This window comes from Colobus angolensis, unplaced genomic scaffold (assembly GCF_000951035.1).
Source record: "Colobus angolensis palliatus isolate OR3802 unplaced genomic scaffold, Cang.pa_1.0 Scaffold97, whole genome shotgun sequence".
NCBI classification, from domain to species: Eukaryota; Metazoa; Chordata; class Mammalia; order Primates; family Cercopithecidae; genus Colobus; species Colobus angolensis.
The window spans coordinates 1,030,934-1,052,405 of NW_012123709.1; the positions used below are offsets into that span (position 1 = coordinate 1,030,934).

Sequence of the window (21,472 nt, forward strand, 5' to 3'; positions counted from 1 at the left end):
GGGAGGCTGAGGTAGAAGGATCTGCTTGAGTCCAGGAGTTTGAGACCACCCTGGGCAACATAGTGACAGCCCATTTCTACAAAAAATTTGTTTTAAATTTTCTTTTTGAAACAGAGTCTTGCCTTGTTTCCCAGGCTGGAGTGCAGCGGCACAATCATGGCTCACTGCAGCCTTGACCTCCTGGGCTCAAGCAATCCTCCCACCTTAACCTCCCAAGTAGCTGAGACCACAGGCACGAGCCACCACACTGGGCTAATTTTTAAATTTTTTGTAAAGATGGGGTTTTCCTATGTTGCCCAGGCTGGTCTTGAACTACTGCGCTCAAGCACTCCTCCTACCTAGGCCTCCTAAAGTTCTGGAATTATAGGCATGAGCCACTGTGCCTAGTTCAATGTTCTTTTCAATAGCTCCTTAATATTCCATAATATTGTTGACAAATTATTCAACCATTTTCCTATTGATAAACAGGCAGACAGTTTTTGGCTACCTCAATAATACGGCAATTAACATCCTTTTAACATTCATACACTAATGTGTTTTTCTTTCTTTGAATAAATTGCTCAAAGTGGGATTGCTGGTTCTAAGGATAGAGAATGTGCATCAAAATTTTACAAGTTTTATTATAAACTTTTAGATTACATTTCTAAAGGTTTAGCAGTCCACATTCCCATCAGCAACATATGGAAGTACCTATTTTCCTACACCCCTGTCATCTCTGGATAACATTAATTTAAAAATGTTTCCTGTCTGATGGGTGAAGTTGAGATAGCGTTGCACTTCTTTATTATTGGTGAGGTGGAACAGCTTTTCAGAAGTTTATCAGCCATGCACATTTTCTCTTCTGAGAGCTGCCTGGTTATATCCTTTGCTCATGTCTCCCCTTGTCAGTGCTTTCTGCACATGAGAGGTATTAAGCCCTTGTCTGTCACATGCATTTCATGTTTTCCTTGCTCTATCATATAGCACCACAGACAGCTTGTTAGCAGCCAACACTGTGAGTGAAAGACTAGTAAGACTGCTGCTGTTGTTGGGATCCCTGGGGGTCAGAAGGAAGCAGGACAGGCAAAACTCAGCATACCCAATTAGGAGAGACACTTGCTGTTAGAATAATTTAACTGTTCTAGGCATTAACATGTTAGGATGTTTACTGAAGATCTAGCCAGGAGGTTAAAAAAAACAAACAAACTACATTTATTTGTCTGAGTGGGTGGGGTTAACCTGCTGTAGTCACTCAACACTGAGGTACACATGTGGCACCTGCAATGCAGGGTTCCTCCAGTTCCTAGAGTCATAAACACCTGTGCTATTAGGAAGGTGGAGGCATTTAGGACCAAACATTTCCTCCACTCCAATAATGCTCTCAATCTGACAACTTCCTCAAGAATACATTTCCTAAAGGTGATATTTATAATATAAGCCTAGGGAAAAAATCCTTTAACAGAGATGCCATTCCTGTGACTAGATACAGCATCCTGATTGTCAGCAGTGTGTTCCCAGCCTCACCCGCAGGTCAAAAGGAAGCATCACCAGCATCCCGCTGTGGTCCATAAATAGGGCAGCTTCATTGTGCTCATATATTTGTCTGTTTCGGGGAAGCAGCAGTGGGGTACACAACTGAACAGCTCCTACACCAAATGAGAAAAAATAGCTCATCATCAAGTTCACATTCTTCTTAGGAGGTAGCCTAAAATTAACACAAACCTGACAGTTAAGTAATTGCTACTGGGACCATTGAAATCATATCAGTTTTTCTTTTTTTTTTTTTTGAGACGGAGTCTCGCTCTGTCACCCAGGCTGGAGTGCAGTGGCCGGATCTCAGCTCACTGCAAGCTCTGCCTCCCGGGTTTACACCATTCTCCTGCCTCAGCCTCCCGAGTAGCTGGGACTACAGGCGCCCACCACCTCGCCCGGCTAGTTTTTTGTATTTTTTTAGTAAAGATGGGGGTTTCACCGTGTTAGCCTGGATGGTCTCGATCTCCTGACCTCGTGATCCGCCCGTCTCGGCCTCCCAAAGTGCTGGGATTACAGGCTTGAGCCACCGCGCCCGGCCATCAGTTTTTCTTTAGTTCTCTAAATTTATAAATAGAGAGCTCACCTAGAGTTAAGTTTGACAGTTTGGTCATATTTCTGACTCCACAAATACTAAAGCATTTTAGTATTAACAGCGAGGCTGTAGCATTCAAATCAGTTTCAAAAATAAGCTTAAATTCCATATGATGTCAATTATTTATAACTGAATTTGAAAGTAAAATATGGTATGCCCAAACACTAACAGCACTTTCTAATGAGGAAAAAAGTCTTATGAGAAGAAATATCATTTTTAAAAAGGGCATACATACCGTGTCTTTTAAAGATGCGGATGATGGTTTCACACACATGCTGCTGCATCTTGGCTGTATGGATTGAGAAATTGCCCTAAAACAGGACCGATTAAAACGTCATCATTGAAGGCTTATCAAATGGATCCTTTAAGATATTAACCTGTGGCTTGCAGCAGGCACTACATCGCTTATTTCCAGGTTTAAAAAAGAAGTCTCGACAAGTCCCTTCCTCTTTGAACACATCAGGGAAGAGGACACATACCTTTCATGGCCTGCTTTGGAAAGCAAGAGCTAACCTTTCAAGCAATGGGAAGGTTGCCTGGGTTCAAAGTCCAAATTCTTGGCTACATTGATACTGCCTTTCAGAGGGAGCTAATCAAATAAACACATTCTCCCTGACTCTCTGGAATACTGTGGCACAACGACCACCTGACAGCATCAGGCCCCTCCTACTTACCAAGGTGATTCATGGCAGGCCTGTTGAAAGCTACATGGCATTTACATATCTTGCCAATAGCTTTCTTTTTCATTTGCTTTTATATTATAAAAGTAGTACCATTTCACTATAGAAAATTTAGAAACAACAGATAAGCAAAAAGACATCTATAAAAAAGTCACCTATAATCCTGCAAATATCTTTCTATAATAATATTGCCAGCCAGTAAAAACTGTGTTTGGTCTCTAAAATCAATACTGATCTTCCATAAATTTTACTATGACTTCCTCCACTACTCTATCTTTTAAAATTATATCATATTTTAAGCATATAGAAACATATAGAGAATATAACAAACACCTGTTAGCTACTCATCCAACTTTATCAAATTTTAACATTTCACTAATATGTTTCAGATTTTTTTTCTTTTTAAAACAAATTAAATGTCTCCCCAAACTGGCAACCTAGCTACACTTCAGAAACTGCTTGGGAGCTTTTAACGAGATTCTGAAATGCCTCACACCTGGAGATTCTGAGCCACTAGATGGGCTACGGGACTTGGGCATCTGCCTTGTCAGAGAGTTTCTGAGATGAAGTAGATGTGCAACCAGCACTGGGAACTACTTTCTACTTCATCTAGATATGAGCTGGTTGATGCTTTTGGCTCTGGGCATTTTGGCTAGGGATCAGTCTCTAAATGCACTGTTTCTTTTTTTTTTTGTGTGACGGGGTCTTGTTCTGTCTCCCAGGCTGGAGTGCAGTGGCGCGATCTTGGCTCACTGCAACCTCCCTGCCTCCTGGGTTCAAGCGATTCTCCTGCCTCAGCCTCCCGAGTAGCTGGGATTACAGGTGCATGCCACCATGCCCGGCTAATTTTTGTATGCACTACTTCTTAATCTCTTGGGTGGGTAGGGAGGAGGAAAGATCAAGGACTCCTTCAAGTAGGTGATTGAAAGTATGGATCCTCTTCTCTGAATGCATATATGCACATTTTGCATGTACTTTTAGGGGCTTCCAATACCTCACATAAGAACTTACGTTGGAGGCATTAAAAGAATCTATGAGAAACTGGCTTGATCCTTTTGTGGACCAGGTGAAGCTCCCTTTGTGCAGCGTGGTTTAAGCCCACCTTCAGTATGTCGCTGTCATAGGTGTAATCGATGGCAGGGGAGATGCGTTGGGAGAAGATCTGAGCCATCATGGTGCGGTAGGCCTTCCCATCCACGTTGGTCAGCGTGTGGTGCAGCACTTCATGCAGCTCTGACTCCTCCATCTGGGGTGGGGGCAGCAGCTCACTCTTGAGCAGTTCTGTGGCTGTAGGCCGTTTTGCTGGATCGTGGTTTAACAGCCAGGAGATGACGGATTTCTACAATAAAACCCAGGCACACTGCTGATGGGACGCAATGGATAATGCTCAGCTAGTCTCTGGACAAGTCAATAGTCAGTTCAGGTCAAAGAAAAGGTACCACTATTCTTTATTATTGCACTTAACTGGCATTCTGAAATTTCTGAATAGGTCATTATTTCTTCTGCTTTATTATGACGACAGAGTTGTGCAACAGTGTAGTATGAACATTTCTTAAAAGGAGGCCCCTTCTTTTTATACTTTATTGTCACAAGCCAAAAAAAATCAACTCGACAACTACATAGAAGCAGAAATTAGGCCTTATAAACACACAAAATATCATATAAAAAGGTGTAAAAAGATAAAATAAATAGCTTCACATGCCTAATTTTAGTAGAAATTATAATGCATAATAGCTGCTGGAATCCTAAAAGCAATGTAAAACATCTTGTTTTAATGGTTTCTTCTCCATTTATGTTATTTGTACTGATACCATTCCCTTGAATTCTCTTGATTTATGTCACTCATTTGTTATATCTCCACAGCCACCTCATTAAAGCAGTGAACCATATGAAGGCAATCTAAACCTTTGAGAGGTTCCTTAATGATGCTTAATCCTCTTGTTTATAATAAAGATTTATAAGGAGTTAGAGAAATATTTGAGATAAGAAAACCTCAATTATTAGATGGACTTTTATTAAGCATTTTCTAATTATAAATCTTTAAAATATGTCCCCCCTCCCCACTCTCCTTCCAGTCGTAGGGTAAAATAAAAACACAGGCAATTACTTTGTATGGGATATAGGAGTATTATATAGAAAGAAAATGACATGATACAACTTTTATGAAAGGTATATTAAACTGACAAAAACAAGAATACCCTACTGAGCATAAACAGCCCCTGCTGTACTGGTAAATGTGCATGGCAAAAAGTTATGTTATGCTCATTCTATAAGCATTTTCTACGTTTGCTCCTTTCAGCTAAAAAGCAATGACTATGACATGGGAGGTGGTTGTGGTTTTGTTGTTTTTGTTTTGGTGCCAATTTGTACAGCCCAGACTCAAATGCTCAACGGTAGGAGTATATATCTGATGGTAGGAGTGCAGTCCTCATGGTGAAAAATGGTTTGTATAGTTCTTGGGCCATTATAGCTGTCAACAAGGGGAAAGACTAAGTAAGACTGACCTTGTTATAAGAAAAGGCTATGAAATGAACATTTGCTTATGACACCCAGAAACAATAATAGCTACCAAAAGAAGCAGAAACATGACTCAATGTATTTCTAATGGCCTTCACCAACTAAACAGATGAGGCAGAATGGGTCCCTACAGCCATAAATAACCGTCATGTTAAACATTACCAAATGACACAGAGTTAGTGCTAATATAAATAAGGAGTACTTCATCTTTTTATTTTTTATTTTTTATTTATTTATTTATTTTTCTTTTTTGAGGCAGAGTCTCGCTCTGTCGCCCGGACTGGAGTGCAGTGGCCGGATCTCAGCTCACTGCAAGCTCCGCCTCCCGGGTTTACGCCATTCTCCTGCCTCGGCCTCCGGAGTAGCTGGGACTACAGGCGCCCGCCACCTCGCCCGGCTAGTTTTTGTATTTTTTAGTAGAGACGGGGTTTCACCGTGTTAGCCAGGATGGTCTCGATCTCCTGACCTCGTGATCCGCCCGTCTCGGCCTCCCAAAGTGCCGGGATTACAGGCTTGAGCCACTGCGCCCGGCCCATCTTTTTATTTTATAGGTGAGGGAAATTAAAGTCTAGAAAAGTGGTTTGTCCATTCAAATACATAACCAGCAAGCAAGAAGTACCAGATTAATACAATATTCTATCTATGCTTCTGTACTCAACATTAATGATTTAAATAAGGGATTTGCCTTGATTATAACTGTCAGTAAGTCAATTTAAGAAATAAACTTCCATATGACAAGAGTATTAACCACTGTACCAAGACAAACAACTGGCATTCAGAAGAAAGGCGTACCAGAAGCCCAATACACAAATTCACTAAAATAGTTTTTTTTTTAATATTTGCTGGATGCCAGTATTAGCCTATGTCATGAGTCACACACACATACACTCAGATATTTATGGTATATAGGAGAAATTATTTTGCTTTAAAATACTGTAACAATAGACTGTCTAGAAAATGCAGCCCTTGCCCTATAATCTGAGCTACTGCAACTACAAAATAGAACAAAATTACAGTTTTAAATTACATTTTTTTCTTAAAGCCCCAAGCTTTATCAAAAACAATAAGCTGTAAAAGGATTCTTTTTTTTTTTTCTCAACAGCTAAGCCAAGGGTCCAAATAGCACTTCAAAAGCACAATGAATTGCACAAAGAACCCTGTAGTTTGTTCATTTTCTGTGCCAGCCGTTGGCATTTTTATGGTGTAGATCAAGTCTAATAACATTTTAAGTGCTTCATCTTTTGCTATTTTTTCCCCACGTTGTTCCCAGGACACAAGAGAATGAGTGGCAGAAGATTACTAATTGAAAAAGAAGAAAAATAATAATTAAAATGCAAGACAGAAGACATTGTAATTGACGCATCAGAAAATTACCTGCTTTGCATGCTCTCCATCATCAAAGTCTTCTGGAAACTTAGGCGAAGTGGGCTAAAAAAATATATTCAAATCAGCAAGGTTTTGGCAGACTGCCACAGTGAAAGCATTTATTCACCATAGGTAAGAAAATCAAATACAGAAATAAAAATTTGCTAGCAAGGAAAGATAGGTGATACCTTCTTGAAACCTGACGCTTATTCTTCCAATTACATATATATTATTTTAATATAAACTTTATGCAAATGACATCCTCACCCAAACCTCACTCTTCACTTTTGTCCTAATGCTGTTCGCACCTTTGACCTCACATACTATAACACTGGTCCCTTTTAGTTCAGGCAATAACAGAGGCAAGGACTAACCCCAAAATCATAAATGGAAATTTCATTGAGAAAAAAATGTCAAGGGGCAGAAAGCACATCTGAGTACAAAGTAAAAATCTAATGGCTTTGGAGAACAACAAAGTAGTTTTATTAAACATGTAGATGAAAAAAGGCAAACAAACAAAAAAACACCCATCTACCAACACAGATAGAGTAAGAGAAAAAAAATCTCTACTTCCCCAAAAGTTCTCATCTTTCTGGTAAATAAACATAAATTTTAGACTAAAGAAAGGCATTTCATTAAGGACACAATCATCTAAGAGTATTCCAATCAAGGCAAGGCAATAGTAATCACTTCACTTAGTCCTATACTTTACGAGCACAGCTGTCCACGTTGTACTGACAGTAAAATAATTTAATTGTTTTCAAAACTATCCAGAGAAGTATTCTTTCAGTGGAATACAGGAGTATTCTTACTGCATTCTAGTTACCGTGTTTATGAATTAACTTCATAGATATTCCTGCTTCACTCTGCTCAGTAAGAAAGAAGGCGGCTCTCCAGATGTCTTGCTCATAAATATGTGAATTTAAATTACCCTCACCCAAACCTCATTCCTCATTTTCATCTTAATGCGTTTGCTCATGGGCACCTCTGATCTCGCACCTGTAACGTGTGTCCTTTTTTAGCTCAGGCAGTAAAATAGGCAAGGATTAATCCCAAGAACACAAATGGAAATTTCATTGGGAAAAACATTTCAAGGGGCAGATATTTTTTTCAGACTCATTTTAACTTCTGGTCTCGGTAGTTTTCTTTAGACATTACTACACCTGGTCCACTCAACAGGCATCTTTCACTTCTAGAACTAAATACCCATTATTCTTACAATCTACTCCCTTGTTATAACCATATTAATATCAAATCCAATTTTGTGGCTTCTTCCTTTGTTTTAAAATCAAGAGTAAATCTCAGAATAATTTTTTAAAAAGCAACTATAACCTAGCAATTTCTCCAGGTAAGATTTCCAAAAACAAACAAAACTGGGGCAAGTTTTTCATCATCGGAGGTGGGGTTCCATTAACCTCGCTGTAGAAACATAGTAGAGAGACCAGTAAGATCCCTCCTACATGCTGAAGATATTTGGCTCCCAAAACTGCTATTTCAAGAACTTAACTGAGGTGACTTCCTTTGCTCAGAAAAATGTTTCACTAAAAATGGGAAAACTGGTTAGTCTCGCATATCTGAATACATGAGTCATTAAAATTACAGTAGGACAGCCTTTTCTATATTATAAATACCAGAAGAATATCCTGCTTTGAATTCTGATCTCTGTGTTAAGATTCGGGTTACTGAAAATGTAGGTACTGAGACACCTGATACATACATCTCTGAGTTGGTTGAGAACGAAGATCCTTTCTGAAGCCGTGACCATGGGGTGATAGGACATCTCAAAGAAGATAATTCCCAGGCTGAAGAGATCCACTTTCTGAGACGGAAAAATAATTGCATTTAGATAGCCTTGATATGAAAGCATAATTTACCAGGGAATTATAGGATAAGCATTGTCAGCTGAAATAAAGTTTGTATGAGTACAAAATAGGTCACACTGGAAAAATGTGAAGATTTGTTCTCAAAAATTATGGTTATAAAGGCTAAATGATATATTTTGTATTTAGATGATGACAAAATATTTGGCATGATGTCTTTAAACATTTTCATAGAAATTTTTTTTCTTTTTTGAGGCAGGGTCTCACTCTGTCACCCAGGCTGAAGTGCAGTGGTGCAAACTTGGCTTACTGCAACCTCTGCCTCCTGGGCTCAAGCAATCCTTCCACCTCAGCCTCCCAAGTAGCTGGGACTACAGGTGTGCACCACCATGCCCAACTAATTTTTTTGTGTGTATTTTTTGTAGAGACTGTTGCCCAGGCTGGTCTCCAACTCCTGGACTCAAGTGATTCACCCACGTTGGCCTCCTAAAGTGCTGGGATTACAGGCATGAGCCACCACGCCTGGCCTTCCTAGAAAATTAATGGTAATTGGTTTAGTTGTAGCCACAGACAATAGAAAACCACTGATTGAAAACTGGAAATAATGGCTGAAGAGCAAGGACAACTGAGATTGATCATAAGAATCTGCTTTGTTTTGGGCCAGGTGTGGTGGCTCACGCCTGTAATCGCAGCACTTTAGGAGGTTGAGGTGGGCGGGTCATAAGATCACGAGATCGAGACCATCCTGACTAACACGGTGAAACCCCGTCTCTACTAAAAAATACAAAAAATTAGCCAGGCGTGGTGGCGGGTGCCTGTAGTCTCAGCTACTTGAGAGGCCGAGGCAGGAGAATGGCGTGAACCCGGGAGGCAGAGCTAGCAGTGAGCTGAGATCGCGCTATTGCACTCCAGTGTGGGTGACAGAGTGAGACTCCGTCAAAAAAAAGAAAGAAAGAAAGAAAAGAAAGAAAAGAAAAGAAAAGAAAAAGAAAGAAAGAAAGAAAGAAAGAAAGAAAGAAAGAAAGAAAGAAAGAAAGAAAGAAAGAAAGAAAGAAAAAGAAAAAAAGAAAGAAAAAGAAATTTGCTTTGTTTCGCATCTTGGCTAATCATCTTAAAAGTGAAACACAGACCAAAATCCGCAGCTGATAGAAAAGGCCAGTTCCTGACTACAAGGTCATATGACCTTCAAAAAGAAGAGAATCTTGCCATTTGTGACAACATGGATGAACCTGGAGGACATTATATTAGGTGAAATAAGCTAGACACAGAAAGGCAAATACTGTATGATCTCACTGGTATGTGGAATCTAAATAAAAGTCAAACCCACAGTAATAGAGAACACAGTGGTGGCTACCAGGGGCTGGGGACTAGGGGTCAAGGGGAGATGCTGGTCAAAGGGCACACATTTTCAGTTAAAAAATGAATACATTCTGGAGATCTAAAGCACAGCATGGTGACTATAATTAATAATAATGTATTGTATTCTTGAGGTTTGCTAAGAAAGTAGCTCTCAAGTGTTCTTACCACACATAAAAAATGGAAACCAGGTGAGGTGATGGAAATGTTAGTCAGCTTCGTTGTGGTAATCATTTCACAATGTATGCATACATCATAACATCACATTGTACACCCTAAATATAGACAAGTTTTGTCAATCATACCTCCATAAGCTAGGAAAAAAATAACAAATAAGTAAAAATAAAACAAAAAGCTAGAGAAAAAAACAGTAAAGTCAAAAAACTGGAAGGATATAAATAATCAAGATAACTATTAAATAATTGACAAAAACAAAAAAAGTATCTATAATAAAAAGAAAAAAGAAGCAAAAAGACAAGTCAGTGCAGAGAAAATTTAAGTAGCGTGCCATGAAGGAGAAGATGGCGTTGGGAAGGGAATGTGTCTGAGGAAGCCAAGCATGGCACGGTTGCCGAGGAAAAGACTGTACATGGTCAAGGGCACAGAGGTGCAGAGCCGCTTTCAGGACAATGGAAGCCATTTTCAAGAAATACTCTTGACCTCTGATGTCTTAAAAACATTCACTGTGGCATTTCCTATACATGTTGGCTACAGAAAGCATAGAACAAAAGCACCAAGAATAAAACAGCAATCTCATGATCCCACCACTCAGGGATATTTACTACTCATGTCTAAGAAGCACTCGTTTCGGTTTTTTAAAAAATATGTATATATGGCCAGGTGCGGTGGCTCATGCCTGTAATCCCAGGACTTTGGGAGGCTGAGGCAGGTGGATCACCTGAGGTCAGGAGTTCGAGACCAGCCTGGCCAACATGGCGAAACCACATACAAAAATTAGCCAGGTGTGGTGATGGGCGTCTGTAATCCCAGCTACTCAGGAGGCTGAGGCAGGAGAATTGCTTGAACCTGGGAGGCGGAGTTTGCAGTAAGCTGATATTCTACCATTGCACTACAGCCTGGTTGAAAAGAGCGAGACTCCATCTCAAAAAAAGAAAAAAAAGACACTAAAGGTGCTGCCCACACTCACAGTGTGTGCAACCCATCTCCCGATACTCCAACCCTCACCCTCACCAGGTACTTAGAGGTCTGTTTCAACTTTATGTTGTTGTCCAGTGCTCCCTGCCAGAACCAAAACCCAGGCTTGAATCTCCACTGCAAGCCTGAGCAGTTGCTTTGATGCAAATTGCTTTCCTAATGTCTTTTCTTTTATATATATATAATTGATTCAGACAGGGTCTTGCTCCACTGCCCAGGCTGGAGTGCACTGGCATGATCATAGCTCACTGCAGCCTCAATATCCTGGCCTCAAGCAGTCCTCCCACCTCAGCCTCCTGAGGAGCTGGGACTACAGACGTGTGCCACCAGGCCAGGCTAATTTTTTTGATATTCAGTAGAGATGAGGTCTCGCTATATTACCCAGGCTGGTTTTGAACTCCTGAGCTCAGGCAATCTTCCCGCCTCAGCCTCCCAAAGTCCTGGGATTATAGGCATGAACCACCATGCCTGGCACCTAAAGTGTTTTTAAAGTTTAGCTTTACACTCTTGCCCTAAGTGATCTCATCCAGTCTCATAGCTTTAAATCCTATCTGTGTGCTGATTTCAAATTTATACTTCTGATTCTCACCATTCCTCTGAACTCAAGTGTTGGGTCTCTAACAGTCTACTCGACATCTCTAATTGGATTTCTCATCAGATATTTCAAACTAACATGCCTCAAACTGAATTTTTCTGTCATCTTCTCTTCCTTCCCCTTACGTCGTTCCCTAGGTTTCTTCACTTCAGTCAACTACTCTTCACCCAGGTGCTCCAGGAAGAAACCTCAGCCCTGGACTTTTTCCCTTCCTCATTCTCACCCAACATCCACTCCATTGGGGAAATCTCTCAATTCCCTTCCTAAATCAGCACACTTCTCTCCATTTCTACTGCCAGGAGTCCAGTTCCAGCTGCCAACCGCCCTCCCTGGACCTCCTGCAGAGCCTCCTCGCAGCAGCCAGAGTGAACTTTCTTGCTCAAGATTCTTCAGTGGCTCCCTGTGTACTTCAAATTAAATGCACACTCCTTATCCAGGCCAACCTGGCCCTGTGTGATCTTTCCCTGCCTTCTTTTCCAGCTTCACTTCATGCCTCTCTCCCCTGTTGCTTGCCACACTGTGGCCACACTAGCCTTCCTTTTGACTGTCTTAAATGTACCAAGCTCTCTCTCACCCAGGGCTTCCTCTTTATGTGTGCACTTTCCTCTGCTTCTCACCATCTCCCTGGCATGTGTCAGCCCCCAACTCTGTGTGGCTTGTCCTTTCTCATCCTTTATCCTAAATGCCATCCTCTCAAGAGATCTTCTTTAGTCAATCTGTTCTCTTTGTCACTCAGCTCCATTTCTTTTCTTCCTAGCCCTCACCACAATTTGTGATTATATCTTTCATTTTTTACTTATTTGCTGTCTGTTTCATCCACCAGTGGACAAGCTCCCTGAGGGCTGGAGCCACATCTGTTCCTGGCACCTTGCCCAAGATAGGGGTTAGTTCTCACATTCTTTGGATGGATGGATGGATGGATGGATGGATGGACGGACGGGTAGATGGATGGGTGGATGGGTGAGTAGATGGATGGATGGATGGCTGGCTGGCTGGATGGATGGACTGTAAGCTCCCGGCAGCAGCAGTGCCAGTTTCAGCCACTATCCTTGGGACCATGAGTCCTTCCTGGAGTGTGAACAAGTGGATGTCCTGACTATTTTAGCTGGGACTAAACCCCAAATGCCATGATCTAGATGTCCTATTACCTTAATTTTGAGGTTCTTTTTCCCCACAAAACCCCTTACCTGGTTGTATGCAGATTTGGTGCTTCCTTGGACCTCTGGGCTTACATAGAGAGCAGTGCCAACCATCCCAGTTAAGTGACCTGTGTGGAGGAAAACAGAGGGAAAGCTTCCCAGTAACAGGACTTACAGATGACACAAACTAAAACAAACAAACAAAAAAGGCTTCTTAAAAGTGAGGCATGATCTGTTAACTGTCTACACCACTCACAGGAAGCAGCAGCATGCATTGTACCAAATGAACAACCATAAGTCACATATGGCCACACACTCTGTTCTACACAAGGATGTCTTTGCTATTGCAGAGGAGGGACAGTGCCAGGTAAGAAGACTCCAGATGGACTAGGTTATGAGGTAACCTCACATTACCAGCGGAGGTTAGACAAAATAAAACTGTCTACGCCTGGGAGCCAATTATTCTACTCACTGAAGCTCTAATTTCTTAAAGTTCAAAGAACAATTAATAAATTGAAAAGAAAAAAAATTAAAGCATTTCCATAATTTTGTTATCTTAAGGAACAATTAAAATCTGCTGTAGAATAAAACCTTTACAAAGTAAAAAGCAGTTTTCAGGTTAAGAAATTCTAGGTCTTTAACACATGGATTAAATATATAGTCTTCTGGGTTTACCTGAAGGGTCTGACTTAATCAAATCTCCTGTCTGATCGTCTTGTTTGCTGTCAGCCTAAAAATATAAGTAAGTCAAATATCCAATCAAAACCTGATATTATTCCATGAGAAGGCTTGTCTGTTTCTAAATGAAGACTGAGGAAATATTACATGGAAATCAAAATAATATAATAATGCTTTGAGTTTTAATTTTTTTTCTAGTTTACTCAACCCACTAATGCAAGGCTCTCAGAAAACCCAACGAAATCAAGAGGGAGGGGGCCAATCACTATACAACTCTTTCTTTAGGACAGAAATATGCAAACACTTAGAGAAATCAATTTATTTTCATGTTGCAAATGCCAAAAACAGAATCTATTTTCTAAGAAGAGTAAGAGTGTATTAAAAACAACAAATTCATCTTTCAACTTCCTCACTGCTGTTACTTTCTCTGCATCAATTTTTATTCTTCTTTCCTAGAGGCTGCTCAGCAAATGTGTTCTACCCTCGCTCATGGCTAACACCTCCCAGGTAGCCTCACCTTGTTCCACTATGTGCCACAGTGTTGTCAATACCCTAAGTCACTATTGTTATGTCTGCATTTGTAATAGGTGCTTCCCATTATAAGCCATCACCATCAGTAACACCAGCTTCAACATTCTTAGTGCTGGGCACTGTTCTAGGTGCTTTACCTGCATTCTTATTTATCTTGCTGATAACTTTTTGAGCTTGGCACTAGTATTAGGCACACTTTACAGATGAGGCATTGAGAAGTTAGTTAGTTGTCCAAGATCATGCTACAAAGCAGTGGCAGAGATAGGATTCTATTCCAGGTCGGTGAGACTCCAGAGCCTGAGCTCTTACCTATCTCACTATGCTACAGCCTTCCAGACATCAAGTTAAATTCTTTAGTTTGGGGATCAAGATTCCCACCACCTGGCCCGTCCTTGGTCTCAGCACTCTCCCATATGCTCCATGGGGAGCATGATCGGGACCGTGTCCTTACTGTCCGCCTTCCCTCTCCTCCCTGTCTACTCCTAGTCTCACCTTCTAACTTGGCCCCAGTGGTTGTTCTGACCATTAACTCAAATCCTACTTTGCTTTCCTGATCACCCTTGGAATTAACTGCATTTCCTATAGATCTTGGTGCCTAATAAGTTGGGTTTACAATGTGAAGTAAAATTCCTCCCCTGGCATTCAAGGCCTACCACCTACAAGACTGCCCAACCTTCCAATGACTCCTCAACTGCCCTGCATCCTCTCACTCTCCCCTGCACCTCACAGTTTTGGCCAGTCAGACAGTATGCTAGTCTTCCGACAGCCAAGTCTGCTTTCCCTGGGGCCTCTGCTCAGGCTGTGCTTTCTCTCTGGAATCCCCATCCTGGTGTCACCAGGCCCTGCCCTCAACCTCCACCTTTTGGACTCCCACCCACCATTTAAGGACATCTGAAATGCTACTGTCGTTATCCAGCCTTTCTTGATCCTCACAACCGTATGCTCTCCTGGTGTTTTATGTTTTTGAGCCTCATTTCCTCAAATCAACAAAAGCCTCTGAGGTATAAAGCATCTAGTCCAGGGCCAGGCATGGTAGACCAAAATACCAAATGATTTCATGAAGTACTGTATGCCTTTGACCACAATACTGTTCCCAAGCCAATAATTTTGTGTCTCTCAAGTGGAATGCACTCAAAAAAATATACTCAAATTTCAAAGCCTACAAGATCATCTGCAGCATGCCCCTTCAGGTTTGTGTCATCTCCTGAGGATTAGACAGCATAGTTCTGTGAATGCACTACTCTATCTGCTAACACTTTCAGGATTATCAAGGCATCTGAGTCTGTTTTTAGGTACAGTCTAATTTTTAAAATACTTACAGAAAAGGCTAGATGGTCTGTCGCCAAACCAAAATCACCTATTTTCACATGGTCATCAGAATCCAAAAAAATGTTGACAGGCTTCAAATCCCGGTGAATCATTCCCTGTTGAAAGAGAGTGAAGAAATAAACAATGGTTTCCCATGCATAAAGTTATACCTACCTCCTAATTTAAAAGGCCAACCTAGTGATGAAAATCGTACCAGGTGTTCTCCCACAGACCACCCTGGTCCAGGCTGTCTGGCCTCTGCAATGTCTCCTGACTGTCCTATGACCTCTTTACCATCTCCTAGTTCTACCTGGTGGTATCCTGACCAGGTGAATTCTAAACAGTTCCCTGTGGCATCTAAGGCCCCTTCCACTGGGTTCACCAAGTTACCTTTACCCCTGCTACATCACAAAACCTCTGCTCTGGTCACAGAGACACACCATTTTTATTCCTTCTTCTATTCCTTTCTTTGTATCATCTCCCCTTCATAGGATACTCTTGCTTTTTTCCATGCATTTGCACTGTACCAACATTTGCAAGTGCCAACTCATTCGTAAGCCTTCTACAGTAATTCTAACAGTTCAACTTGGCATCCCCAGCACACACAGTAGGTGTGCAATAATTACTTGTTTACATAAGACTGCTTTCTCATTTTCCTAATGGCTTGTAATGCGTATTGTTTCATGCATTATAATATAGAAAATAATGATCTCTTTTACCATTACACGAAGGTAAATTCTGGCTCCCTCTAGAAGCAAGAATTCCCTCGCGAGCATGGGACACGCACTTGTGCCTCCTTGTATTTCTAGGTATGGCAGTGTTAGATGCCAGCAAATGGTTAGCCAATACTGAGCAAACTGGACGGAGTGGAAGCAAGCACAGGGGGCACTGTTCTAGCATCCCAGGATAAAATCACAGTAATACAGCTTAAATGGCCCTCATCAGAACTCATTTTCATTTCTAACCTTGCAAATTCTGCTTCTACCAAATCATTTATAAACTACACATGTGTAAATTACAGCCCTTGCTTCTCAGTATAAATATGGCACAGTATAAACATTTTAAGGTTAAAGAAATTTGAGGCAAAGGAAAAAAATAATGAATTTATATTGGTTAATGCATTAGACAATCCCATTTTAAAAATGTAAGCAGTGTTTCATCCTGAAGCTAGGCCCATTAGCATTTACATTATAATGGCAATTTCTAGCTTTAAAATGACATTTTAGACACGTGACAAGCTGCTTTACTCAGAAAGTCTCATTTCTCTTCTTGCTAGATGGCTTTCTGGTTTCTCCGTGTTCCTATGAAGGGCGGCACTAATTCTGTTAGAATCAAATAACTTGGCAAATATTAATCACATCTTTGCTTAATTCTTTCTTTCTCTTTTTTGAGATAAAGTCTTACTGTCACCTATGCTGGAGTGCAGTGGTACAATCTCAGCTCACTGCAACCTCCACCTCCCAGGTTCAAACGATTCTCCTGCCTCAGCCTCCCAAGCAGCTGGGATTACAAGTGTGCACCACCACACTCAGCTAATTTGTGTATTTTTAGTAGAGATGGGGTTTCACCATGTTGACCAGTCTGGTCTTGAATTCCTGACCTCAAGTGATCCACCCACCTCGACCTCCCAAAGTGCTGGGATTACAGGTGTGAGCCACCACACCTGGCCCTAATTCTAAAGCACTCAAGCAATAATCCCACATTCCCTACATGTTCAAATATTTTCTCCTCTCCCAGAGATTAACAGAGAGTAAATACTTTAGGCTTTACAGTCCCTGTTGCAACTATTCAAATCTGCTGTTATGGAAAAAAAACCACCATAGGCAATATGTAAACAAATGAGCATAGCCATGTTCCAATAACCTTGGGAGCATTGGAATTTGAATTTCATGTAATTTTTATGTGTCATGAAATGTCCTTTTAATTTTTTACAACCATTTAAAAATGTACGAGCCATTATTAGCTCACAGGCCATACAAGAACAGGCAGTGGATTAGATTTGGCCTGTGGGCCACAGTTTGCTGATCCCTGTCCTAACCTTTAAAGTTTTCTTAACATTTTTTAATGTTATACTCTGATACTTTGTAATATTTTATTGTCTTTGACACTTTGTTCTATTAGCTTTCCCTCTATTTCAGTTTTTCTCCAATCTTACATTTGATACTTTTATGCATAAATTTTTGTAAACGTAAGTCTTCAGATATGAAATGTTGTAAAGTTTACTTTCTCATGGATATAAGCTAATCCATCCAGAATCTCTCGAAAAAGTCTCCAGAGTCTGACAGTGTCTTGATACAGTCCCTGGTCAATGGTGTCTCGTAAAGTGCTCTTCTCACAGTACTCCATCTATGTACAGACAAGGACAAACCAGGAGAATTTGATTACACGACAGGTTTAAGTTAAGGAGTATAACTTCAATTTACATAATCCTCCATTTTAAAACCTGTACCATGGGTTTTAAACAGTTATGGGAAAGACGTGGTTTTTCACACTGAAAAAGAAACCAACAGTATTAAAAAAATACCTTGGGAGTAAATATGCATAATCTTAGCACTCCAACAGAATCATTTCTAATTTTTTATATTATTGCTTATTTAAAAATATGACTTGTTTAAAATATTTATCACAATTAATATAAAAAAAACTGAGAATGTAGTAAAATTTTACAAGATAGCTTCCAAACCCAAATTTACAAGGAGAGTTAGTTAATCTAATGATGTCATTAGCTTTCCTTACATTAACGACAAATGACCTTCAAGTTTAGAGCAAAATATTGTAAATATTAAAACATTCAAGTCTTCTTGGGACAGTGAGACAGGGGCTCTGTCTCACCCCTTCTTGAGTGGATTCATATATCAGAAAACAGTGCAACATGACTTAAATCTTCAATCGACATGCACCATCTGATTTATGAAACTAGCCTATATGCTTCAACTAGTGCCAGAGTTGAGATTTCTCATGAAGAAAGGTTTTATTGTTTTTAAAAAGAGGAAGATTAGCTTTTGTTCTATCATCTTCGGAATAACTGTCAGTAAACTCTGGCCTCACCCTCTGGGCCTCACAAGGCCTCCTCTGATGCCCACACCGTGATCCTGATGCATGTCGGATGCAACTCCTTTGTGTACTTCTGTTTCATTCTAATTGTGTAGAAGGTAATGGAATATAATAGAGGATAAATAGTGGTTTGGGGGACCAATGCTTTATTATCTGTGTAAGTGGTACCTCCAAGATATTTATGTTATGGAATACCTAAAACCAGCTCCAACTCCAGGAAAGCAAATACCTAACTCATCTCATTCAAAATGCTGTAACTTGTCTGAGGGTTCCTTTTTCCACACAGTTCTGTATCTCACATTTAAAGATCTGCCTGCTGGCAGTTATGACTGAAATACTAACAGTGATCCACAGTCTTGTTCGCTTGGGGCAGAGGAAAGACTTTTTTGTTTTTTTTTTTTTTTTGAGACGGAGTCTCGCTCTGCCACCCAGGCTGGAGTGCAGTGGCCGGATCTCAGCTCACTGCAAGCTCCGCCTCCTGGGTTTACGCCATTCTCCTGCCTCAGCCTCCCAAGTAGCTGGGACTACAGGCGCCCGCCACGTCGTCCGGCTAGTTTTTTGTATTTTTTAGTAGAGACGGGGTTTCACTGTGTTAGCCAGGATGGTCTCGATCTCCTGACCTCGTGATCCGCCCGTCTCGGCCTCCCAAAGTGCTGGGATTACAGGCTTGAGCCACCGCGCCCGGCCGACTTTTTTGTTTTATGGCCACTCCTCTACTAGCAGAGCCCACCCTTGTTTAGGATACTGCTGCTCTGGCAGGTAGGCAGGCCAAAGCCCAGGCTTCTTAGTCATGCCCCATTGGAACTGGCTTGCCTGTGCACTGGTCTCCAGAGGTTCCAGGACAAGCCACTTTGCCTAAAGTCACATTGGTGTTACTTTTGCATGTACAGGCATGTGTGCATCATATCTTACTTGTCCAGATTCAGTTGGTTAGGCAAAGTGGAGTTTCTGTGCTCATGCAATCTAGCATTTATGGAACTCAGATACAGTTCTAAGTACTTCACATGTTATTTATTCTTTATTAGTGTATAAGAGTTACTATTATGTAATTCATAGATGGGGAAACTGAGGCACAAGATGCTGAAGAACCTTGCCCGAGTTCACGCAGTCCTAACAGGTGGATCCAGGATGTGAACTTACGCAGCCTGAGCCCAGAGCCACCCTATGGCACTCCTGATAAGCTGCAGGAAAGCAGGAATTCCAGGCTGGGGAAAGGGCCTCCACATGGTAATCCTCTCGGCCAATTAATCTTTGGTAGTGGCAGTAAGCCCTCCTCTGTCCATTATCTTGTTCCAATACCCTGAAACAGGCCCATCAGCCACTACTGGGTGTTGCTGTGTCACCTAACTACACACCACGACCTCACCTGGATGTAGAGGTAGTGCACAGCCTCGGTCGTCACTGATGGCTCACTTTCATGGCAGCCATTCTTTTCACTGCAGTCTTCATCCTAACCCAAAAGGAACACACAATAACTCAAAATGGAAGTCAAAATTAAGCACAATCATCATCAAGTATTTGTGCCCACCCCCAACACAAGGCCACCCTGTTGCCTTAGGGAGAAGTCAGTGAGCAGAACATAACCACTGTCCTTAGAAGCTCAAACATTTGGCTGTGAATCCTGGTCTGTTTTGGGTTGATAGGCTATTAATTACTGCCTCAATTTCAGAACTTGTTATTGGCCTATTTGGGGATTCAACTTCTTCCTGGTTTAGTCTTGGGAGGGTATACGCATCCAGGAATTTATACATTTCTTCTAGATTTTCTAGTTTATTTGTGTAGAGGTGTTTATAGTATTCTCTGATGGTAGTTAGAGAAGCCAGTACCATTCCTTCTAAAACTATTCCAAGCAATAGAAAAAGAGGGAATCCTCCCTAACTCTTTTTATGAGGCTAGTATCGTCCGAATACCAAAACCTGTCAGAGACACAACAACAAAAGAAAATTGCAGGCCAATATCCCTGATGAATATCGATGCAAAAATCCTCAATAAAATACTGGCAAACCGAATCAAGCAGCACATCAAAAAGCTTATCCACCATGATCAAGTTGGCTTCATCCCCGGGATGCAAGGCTGGTTCAACACAAGCAAATCAATAAATGTAATCCAGCATATAAACAGAACCAAAGACAAAAACCACATGATTATCTCAATAGATGCAGAAAAGGCCTTTGATAAAATTCAACACCCCTTCATGCTAAAAACACTCAATAAACTAGGTATTGATGGAACGTATCTCAAAATAATGGGAGCCATTTATGACAAACCCACAGCCAGTATCATACCAAATGGGCAAAAGCTGGAAGCATTCCCTTTGAAAACCGGCACAAGACAGGGATGCACTCTCTCACCATTCCTATTGAACACAGTGTTGGAAGTTCTGGCCAGGGCAATCAGGCAAGAGAAAGAAATAAAGGGCATTCAATTAGGAAAAGAGGAAGTCAAATTATCTCTGTTTGCAGATGACTTAATTGTATATTTAGAAAATCCCATCGTCTGAGCCCAAAATCTCCTTAAGCTGATAAGCAACTTCAGCAGTCTCAGGATACAAAATCAATGTGCAAAATCACAAGCATTCCTATACACCAAGAACAGACAGAGAGCCAAATCATGAGTGAATTCCCATTCACAATTGCTATGAAGAGAATAAAACACCTAGGAATACAACTTACAAGGGATGTGAAGGACCTCTTCAAGAACTACAAACCACTGCTCAAGGAAATAAGAGAGGACGCAAACAAATGGAGAAACATTCCATGCTCATAGATAGGAAGAATCAACATCGTGCAAATGGCCATACGGCCCAAAGTAATTTACAGATTCAATGCTACTCCCATCAAACTACCATTGACTTTCTTCACAGAATTAAAAAAAGCTACTTTAAATTTCATACGGAACCAAAAAAGAGTCCATATAGCCAAGACAATCCTAAGTAAAAAGAATAAAGCTAGAGGCATCATGCTACCTGACTTCAAACTATACTACAAGGCTACAGGAACCAAAACAGTTTGGTACTGGTACCAAAACAGATATATAGACCAATGGAACAGAACAGAGGCCTCAGAAATAATACCACATATCTATAACCATCTGATCTTTGACAAACCTGACAAAAGCAAGCAATGGGGAAAGGATTCCCTATTTAATAAATGGTGCTGGGAAAACTGGCA

At 40.9% G+C, this 21,472-nt stretch overlaps 1 protein-coding gene across 1 annotated transcript in view; it reads right to left on the reverse strand.

Moving 5' to 3' along the window:
- EIF2AK4 (eukaryotic translation initiation factor 2 alpha kinase 4) overlaps positions 1-21,472 on the reverse strand; it is a 111,088-nt gene that overhangs the window by 37,192 nt on the left and 52,424 nt on the right. Inside the window, exons 14-23 of the mRNA XM_011932719.1 lie at positions 19,669-19,752; positions 17,472-17,594; positions 15,260-15,364; positions 13,407-13,461; positions 12,780-12,859; positions 8,384-8,485; positions 6,676-6,729; positions 3,887-4,123; positions 2,340-2,415; positions 1,504-1,625 (exon numbers count right to left, since the gene is read on the reverse strand). Of these exons, the coding sequence (XP_011788109.1) occupies positions 1,504-1,625; positions 2,340-2,415; positions 3,887-4,123; positions 6,676-6,729; positions 8,384-8,485; positions 12,780-12,859; positions 13,407-13,461; positions 15,260-15,364; positions 17,472-17,594; positions 19,669-19,752 (1,038 nt within the window). The remainder of the gene's footprint in view (positions 1-1,503; positions 1,626-2,339; positions 2,416-3,886; positions 4,124-6,675; positions 6,730-8,383; positions 8,486-12,779; positions 12,860-13,406; positions 13,462-15,259; positions 15,365-17,471; positions 17,595-19,668; positions 19,753-21,472) is intronic.